The sequence below is a fragment of the Alexandromys fortis genome, unplaced genomic scaffold, assembly GCF_014885135.2.
Source record: "Alexandromys fortis isolate MF-2015 unplaced genomic scaffold, M_Fortis_MF-2015_v1.1 scaffold_291, whole genome shotgun sequence".
NCBI classification, from domain to species: Eukaryota; Metazoa; Chordata; class Mammalia; order Rodentia; family Cricetidae; genus Alexandromys; species Alexandromys fortis.
This window is the reverse complement of record NW_026068163.1, coordinates 68,742-77,282: the sequence shown is the minus strand read 5'-3', so window position 1 is coordinate 77,282 and position 8,541 is coordinate 68,742. Positions and strand designations below refer to the sequence as shown.

The 8,541-nt window shown below is 52.7% G+C and overlaps 1 protein-coding gene across 1 annotated transcript; it reads right to left on the bottom strand.

Annotated features, from left to right (window-relative positions):
- Positions 1-258: 258 nt before the first annotated feature.
- On the bottom strand, positions 259-7,300 carry Upk3b (uroplakin 3B). Its single transcript, XM_050127900.1, has 6 exons — positions 6,209-7,300; positions 5,909-6,058; positions 4,661-4,886; positions 3,085-3,164; positions 2,006-2,135; positions 259-1,082 (listed from the first exon to the last, which is right to left on the bottom strand). Exons 1-6 carry the CDS (start codon positions 6,285-6,287, stop codon positions 923-925), a joined length of 825 nt encoding a protein of 274 aa, XP_049983857.1. The 5' UTR covers positions 6,288-7,300; the 3' UTR covers positions 259-922.
- Between the last annotated feature and the right edge of the window lie 1,241 nt (positions 7,301-8,541).

The window sequence follows — 8,541 nt, the reverse complement described above, 5'->3', positions numbered from 1 at the left end:
TCTGCGGGCTTGACCAGGCTGAGGCTGGAAATGCTTGCTTCCCTGACCCCTGCCTGAGTGGATGGTGCAGGCAGGCGATGAAGAGGTTCACAGGGGCGCATGCGCCGGCCCTGCTGCCACGTGGCTACAGCACACGGGCGCCCCCGCGCGGTGCTAGTGGGGACCACCGGCTTTGTCCCGGAGAGCTTTTTCCTTTGATGGAATTCTGTGGTCCCAAAGAGCTCCCCATAGTAACTGAAAGAGTGTGACCCTGAGGGCAATTTTTTAAAAAAGATTTTTATTTATTTGTTATGGATACAGTGTTCTATCTGCATGGATGCCACCAGACCGAAGAGCAGGCAGTGCCTTAACCTCTGAGCCATCTCTCCAGCCCCCCCCCCCCCGAGGGCAATTTGAGGGCACGTCATCTCCCCAACAGAAACAGATCCCACATCTGGACAGGTGTCGGTCCGAGATTCAAAGCAAGGCAGACCCCTCGAAAGTCACAACCAGCTTTGCCCGAGGCCATGTCTAACACTGTGTGTGGCGCATAGCAGGTGCGCGATAAATGATGTGGAGTGAGCGGCTGAGTGTGGGAACCATCTCTGTGTGTAGAGGGGCTGGGGCAGGGAGCCGAGCTGCCATTGATAGCCATTTACACATTTACACTGGCGAGTCCCGGCCTCAGAAAGCGCCAGGCTCTCGGGACAAGGGTGGTACTTCCGGACTAACCACCTCCTCCAGCCTTACATGAAGGAAGTTAAGCAGACCCCAACCTGACCGCCACCATCTCCAAATGTATTTACAGACAGAGGGACAGAACCAGAAGAGGAGGATACAATAGCCAGGCAGCTATGAGGGGCTGGGAAGATGCAAGACCCCCTACAGGGCCTGTATCCCTGCTCTCTGTCCCTCAACCCAGGCCCAAGCTGCAGAGACCAGGCTACGGGCTGAGGCTGGGGAGGGGGTCTAGGCTAGGGTCACAGCCCACCGGCAGTGTGGCAGCCTCGCTGGGAGGGATATGGTGTGTCATGTAGCGTTTTCCCATGAAGGAGCCAATCCGGAGCTGCTCGGGGGCTTCCTCGGGCCACCACAGGCTGGAGCTGCACACGACAGAAGAGAGAGGAGGTGGGTCACATCACAACCCCGTCCAGAGGCTGCCACACGACAACTGCATCCTGTCCCCAGCATACTCATCCCTCAGCCTGCCCCCTCACCTATCCTTATGGGTACACATGTATGTGGTATGTATGTGTGCACATGCATTGCCTGTGTGGAGGCCAGAGGTTGAGTTGGGTTAAATTGTCTGGACACTGGAGAGATGGCTCAGAGCTTAAGAGCACTGGCTGCTCTTCCAGAGGACCCAGTGGCTCCCAACCATCTATAACGAGATCTGATGCCCTCTTCTGGCCTACAGGCATACAAGCAGGCAGAACACGTCTGTTGGGGGATGCACATACTACTGTGTGTGCTTGTAGAGGTCAAAGGACAACTTGCAGGCCTCAGCTCTCTTCTTCCACAACGCGGGGGCCAGAGACCAAACTCAGGCCATCAAGCTTGGTGGTGGCGAGAGACTTTACCCACTGAGCCATCCTGACAACCTGAACCCCTTAAAGACTGGCTGGCCACAGGGTCTAGGGACCCATCTCCCTGGGTTAAGTTACAGACATGCACAGCCACATCTGGATTGCAGGCAGGGCTGGGGCTCTGAACTTGGGTCCCTGTTTGTGCAGTGAGCCCTGTTCTTACTAAACCACCTCCCTGGTCTCCCTTCCCTCTGTTTTGGAGACAGCTGGAGAGGCAGTTACCGAAAGGATAAGCCCCCGGGGAAGAGCCCTGACCCTGTCTTCGGGTGAGTTACTGTCACCCAGGCAACAGATGCAGAGTGGAAACCCTGTCCACACAGCCTGGAAGGACACCAGCCAGCTCAGGACCGCTGCATTCCCGAGAGGCTTCCCCGATCTAGGGATCAGGACAGGGAGGGGGTCCCGGGTGGAAAAGGTACCCACAGGGTATCATCACTCACAATCGCATAGTGGAGGCTGCCAGGAAGGCCAGGAGCAGAAGGCCGGCCAGGGCAGAGAGGATGGAAGCCATAACAATCATGGAGCCACTCCGCCGACCGGGCCACGTGTCAATGGAATCGGGGGCTTTCCCTGCACACGTAGGAATCATTCAGAGGCTGTCTGTCCACCGCAAGGCTGTCTGTCCCTCCCCATTCGAGTTCAGTGCACTTCAAGGCTTGGCCGAGAGTCTCCTGAGCTTGTCCATCTCCACCAACCTGGGTCAGCCATTGTTCCAACCTCTTCTACACTGAGTTTGCCTTCTAGACTGTTCCCTCCAGTTCCCCACCACTGTCCACATGCAGCAGCCAGATTCAGGACTCACCTCGTCACCATGTTGGTCCCTACCTCTGAAGGCACTGAAGGCCTTCAGATGACAGTAATTTGTCACCCCACACAATCGCGTTGGAAGCCTGCCTCTGAGGCAACAGCCACCCCCAACACTGGCTACTACATGGAAGATGGCATTGGGCCCTTCTCCCTGTGTGCAGCGGAGAGGACCTGGGGCTGATGAGGCAGAGACTGGGCAATTAAGCAAGGGGTGGTAGATGATGAGATGGGATTAGTGGTGCACATCTGTAAGCTCAGCTGCCTGGAAAAATGAGGCAGGGGATCTCAAGTACAGGCCATCCTGGGCTACAGAGGAGAGTCAGAGCCAGCTTGGGCAACTCTCAGACCCTACCTTAATATATAAAGTAAAAAGATGGTTGGGAATGTACTTCAGTGGTAGAGCCCCTGCCTAGAATCCCCCAGTGAGGGGCTGGGGTGTGGCTCAGTGGTAGAGCCCCTGCCTAGAATCCCCCAGTGAGGGGCTGGGGTGTGGCTCAGTGGTAGAACCCCTGCTTAGAATCCCCCAGTGAGGGGGTAGGGCCATGGCTTTGTGGTACAACGCTTCCCTGGCACAGATAAGATTCAATGTCTAGTACTGGAAACAAAACCAAAGTTTTGGTGCCGTTGTGATGGATCTGACCCAGGCCCCACTCTACAGCATGAGGTTCGGGCAGGGGTTGAGTCAGTCTTAGATCCCTCACCCCAGCAGTACCTTGATGCAGATAAATGGGATTGGACCACTTCGTCTCAGCCTTGGGTGGACCACTGGCATCCATCAGGAGGAATTTCACCCTGGAGACAGCAAAGCAATGGGGACAAAAGGAAGACTTGAATGTCTCATGGTGGCACAGGCCTGATATCCCAGGTACTCTGTAGGTTGTGGAAAGAGATTCCTAAGTTCAGTGACTGCCTGGCTACACTGCAAGACCTTGTCTCAAAAATCAAAGGTGAAAATGTGTTGCGGATTCAGCTCAGTGGTAGAGCCCCTGCCTAGAATCCCCCAGTGAGGGGCTGGGGTGTGGATCAGTGGGAGAGCACCTGACTAGAATACACAAACTCTTAGGCTCAATACCAGTACAACAAGATAGCATTACTGATCTCTGGAGTCTATGGGAGCCACCCAAGTGAGAAGAAAGCATGCCCTCAAATTAAGAGTCCTGGCAAAGGCACAAGGGTGGGACTGGGGTGTGGTCAGGGCCTGGAGTGGGAGGACTTGGCATGATGCTCTCTTTCATGGGTGGAAGCTCTGGGGAGAGAGCACGGTGGGGCCAGCAGAGGAGATGGAAGGAAGCCAGCACTGGAGCTGACGGGAAGTGGACAGTGGAGCAGCTGAGAGAAAGACGCAATAGCCAGCATCCGTGATGGAGCAGAGGGAGGCTGGACAGACAGATGCCATCTCCTGAGACTGTGTCCTGCATTCTAGACTCCCACTGCTGAGTCTCTGAGGACACCTGAGATCTTCATCTCAGGATGGACACTGAAGAGAACTGTGTTTGAACTCTAGCACAACAGGCCTCAGTTTCTTCATCTGTACTATGGGTTGGGAAGTCATGCATTCTGTCAGAACTGTTTATGACCAAAATAGTGGTCTCATCCTTAAACCTGCCTTCCCCTCCTAGGACACATTTGGGAAGGACTCTCTTTTCTTTTTCTTCTTTCTTTTTCTTCCCTTTCCTTTTCTTTTTTTTTTTTTTTTTTTTTTTTTTTTTTTTTTTTTTTTTTTTTTTTTTTTTTTTTTTTTTTTTTTTTTTTTTTTTTTTTTTTTTTTTTTTTTTTTTTTTTTTTGAGATTGAGTCTCATGTAGCCCAGGCTAACTTAGAATTCAATATACAGCCGAGAATAGCCTCCACTCCTGGCTTTCCTATCTTCTCACCTCGAGTGCTGGGATTACAAACATGTACCCCCACTCCTAGTTTGTGGAGTGCTGGAATGGAACCCAGGACTGCATGCTTGCAAAATGAATGCTAGCAACTGCGTTCCACCCCCAGCCTGACGATCTTTTAACCCGGTCTTATGGAGCTGCTTGCCTCAAACTCATGTGGCTGCAGCTGGCATTGAACTCCGATCCTCCTGCCTCTGCCTCCAGAGTGTGGAGGTGCCACTGTGATCAAGGCACGGAAAGGCCATTTTGATGACCCGCTATGCAAAGAAGGTCAAGTACAGCTAGCCCGGGGAGAAGCTGTGACTAGCGGGCATTCAGGAGAAGGCCCTGGAGGGGCAGGGTCTAAGAAGTTCCATCTCCCTTCCTGAGAACACCCAACCCCAGGGCAGGGGCTCCAACGACGCACCTGTATGGCCCCTGGCTGGGGAGAGGAGCATTGCAATAGGACTTCTGGTAACAGCCGAAGTCATTGCCGACTCGAAGCACACGGACACCTCCACTGCCACTTGCCAGACCCTCACAGGGCAGCTGACCCAGGGACAGGGGTAATGTCATATAGTAGCCGTCAGTCAGTAGCTGTGGTGAGGTCGGGATTATAGCAGAGGTCTGTGGGTTCTGGAAGTCCCTGGAGGCTGGAGGAAAAAGGGTCAGAGAGAGGCAAGAGCAGGGGCTGTCTTCATAGCTGTGTTAAGTATACTAATACAGAAGGGTGGCGAGATGGTTCGGTGCTAAAGGGGCTTGCTGCCAAACCTGACGACCTGAGTTTGAGCCCCGGGACCCATGTGGTGGAAGGAGAGCACTGACTCCCTCAAGCTGTCCTCCGTATTCCATGTGAACACCCCTGAACCAACACATATATAAAACTAGAGAGCGGCCAATGGCTTCTTCTGTCCCAGGAGACGATCTTCTGAGGCATGCCTGGTTTCTCCAGGTGACATGATGGGATTATTTTAGAGAGGCAGGATTATTTTAGAGAGGTGAGGTTATTTTAGAGAGGCGGGATTATTTTAGCGAGACGGGATTATTTTAGAGAAGTGTCTCAACATGGGGGTTGAATGCCCCTTTCACAGAGGTCGCGTATCAGCGCTGCATATCAGACATTTACATTGCGATTCCTAACACTAGCAAAATTACAATTCTGCAACAGCAATGAAAATAATTTTATGGTTGGGGGTCACCACAGTATGAGGAACTGTATTAAAGGGTTGCAGCACTAGCAAGGTTGAGAACCACTGTCCTAGGGGGACCCAGTGTCTCAAAGGGACACGCTGTGATCTAACACTCAGTTGGTAGAGTACCTGCCTTACAGTATATAAACCCTGGCCTCTGTCCTCAGTACAACGTGAACTGGGCAGAAACAAGATCAGACCCTGCCGAGAGAGAGAGAGAGAGAGAGAGAGAGAGAGAGAGAGAGAGAGAGAGAAGAGAGAGAGACAGAGAGACAGAGAGACAGAGAGACAGAGACAGAGACAGAGAGAGGACTGTCCCTGGAGGGCTTTACCCACTGGTTTACCCACCTGGAACATACCTGGCCAGTCTCCAATCCTGATGTTTACATCAGAGACCAAGTCAACACTGCCATCCTTCAGGTGCCCCGAACAGCCCCTCTCAGCCTATGCCCCTTCCCCCAAGGCTCTGGGTCCTCACCACACACCATTGTTGAAAGCCACCACCAGCCAGATGGTGTCATTGGCTAAGGCACGCTCATCAAAGACGCACCGAGGCTGCTCCAGACAGAAGGTGGTGGCTGTGACCTTCCCTTCCAGGTCCCAGGCTGTTATCTGCGGCTCATAGGGAATCAGGTCTGTGGCCACGGGGAACAAAGGTGAAAAGCAAGCTAGACATGGCAGTTCTGTGGGCCTCCCCTTCCCCAACCTGTTCTCCCAGCTCAGGAGGTGGGATGGGTTTCAGGTACCCCAGGTCCAAAGGCATCCATTGCGGGAGTTCCACTTACCTAGACTCAGGCTTCGGGACAGCCACAGCAGCAGCAGGAGCAGAGGCTGAGGCTGAGGCGGCCTCCTGGTGAGCCCCATGGCTGTCACAGCACTTACAGACAGCAGAGGCAGGCTCAGGGGCTGGTCCTGCTACTCCCCACCTCCAATACCTCTGGCCTACAGCTGCTGCTTCCTTGGGCTGCCAGGAGAGCAGGAAAAACTTGAAAATATGAATTCACCCCTTCTCACTCCCAGCGGGTCCAGCCCATCACAGGGAGGGGCTAGGTGGGCTCCTGTATGGGGCTCCACGCCAGAACTACAGGAGAGGGGCCATTTAGGACCGGCCTTCACATGACCTTTAGGCTCCCCCACCCCTGAGCTGACTAGCTGTCTAGATTGTGGTACCACCTAATTCCTTGCTCCCCCCAATCTGGGCCCAGAACCACATGCCTGAGATTCCTGAACCCTGGGTGCCAGGAGCCACCCTCTGACCATCCATCCCCACCCAGGAAGTGAGGAGCAGGGAGCAAGCCTAGGGTAGGCTGGCCCTGACCAGCCCCAAGCAGCTCCGGGACACTGCTGCCCTCTGTGTAGCCTCTGCCCCAAGGAGCCACATCTTCCCCAGCTCTGAACCTCCACGTCCTTCTCCAGGAGAAGACTTTGACCTCTGAAAGGACAGAACAAATCAAACTTTTCACTTATGCAAACCCTTTGAGTCTCATTCTATGCGGTTTTAAAATTGTTTTATTTATTAATTTAGGTTTCCTGAGACAAGGTTTCTCTGTGTAGCCTTGAATGTCCTGGAACTCGCATTGTAGACCAGACTGGCCTCGAACTCACAGATTCGCTTGCCTCTGCCTGCTAAATTCTGGGATCAAGGGTGTGTGCCACTACCACCCGGTCCATTTATTTTTGAGACAGTCTCATGTGGTCCAGGCTGGCCTTGGACTCACCGTGTAACAGAAGGTGATGATGCTCCTGCCTTCACTTCCCAGCTGCTGGGGTCACAGGTGGGCACCGCAGCTTCTGGTCTACACAGTGCTGGGATGGAACCCAGGGCTTTGTGCATGCTGAGCAAACACTCCACTAACTGAGCTGCACCCCAGCCCACATTCTATGTATTCTTTTTATCCATCCCGACCAAAGTTTCCCCTTCTTCCTCTCCTCCCAGCTTCTTCCCCATCTCTCCTCTGCAGAACCCCCTCCCCAATCCACTTCTCCTCCATTTCTGTTTAGGAAAGGGCAGGTCTCCCAGGAGTATCAACAAAGCAGGGCATATCAAGTTGCAGTGAGACTAAGCACCTCCGCTTGTATTATGGCTGGGCAAGACAATCCAGCCTGAGGAACAGGGTCTCAAAAGCTAGAGACAGTTCCTGATCTTTCTGTGGGACAATGGTCTTGTACCCTGTCACTTGTATTGTTTTTAATAAAATGCTAATTGGCCAGTAGCCAGGCAGGAAATATAGGCAGGGCAACCAGGAGAGGAGAATTCTGGGAAGAGGAAAGGTGCAGTCTGCAGTGGTAGTTGTCATCCAGACACAGAGGAAGCAAGATGAAAATGCCTCCCTGATAAAAGGTACCAAGCCACACGGCTAACACAAACAAGAATCATGAGCTAATATAAGAGTTAATAAGAAGCCTGAGCTACTAGGCCAACCAGTTTATAATTAATGTAGACCTCTGTGTGTTTTTTGGGGACTAAACAGCTACGGGACCTGGTGGGACAGAAACCTCTGTCAACATGATCTCACTGTAACCAAAGCACAGCCTTGAATTTACAATTCTCCTGCCTCAGCCTGTGACACATAGAGCTGGTGGGCCTGTGCAACCAGGCCTGGCTAGTGTTGAATTTATTCTTATTCATTGTTCATTACATTTATTTCTGTGTGTAAGAGGAGGGGTTTGTGCCATGGTGTGCGTGTGGCCAGAGGTCAGCTTCAAGTAGTTCCTCTCTTTCCACAATGTGGGACCTGGAGACAGAACTAGGGTCATCAGGCTTGGAGCCACGTGCACCTATCCAGAGCCATCTTGCAAGCCCCCTTTTCTGAGATAGGTCTATGATACTCAGTATTTTTTTTAGGCCCTGGCTGTCCTGGAACTGAGTCTGTAGACCAGGCTGGCCTTGAACTCACAGAGATCTGCTTGCCTCGGCTTCCCAAGATGAAAGGCGCGCACCACCACGCCCGGAGTTACTCAGTATCTTAATTAAGGTTTCTATTGCTGTGATAAAACACTGTAACCAGAAGCACCTGGGAAGGAAAGGGTTTGTTTCAGCTTACAGCCCTCAGGTTACACCCCATCACTGAGAGGTCAGGGTGGGAACTCAAGGCAGGGAACTCAAAGCAGAGGCCAT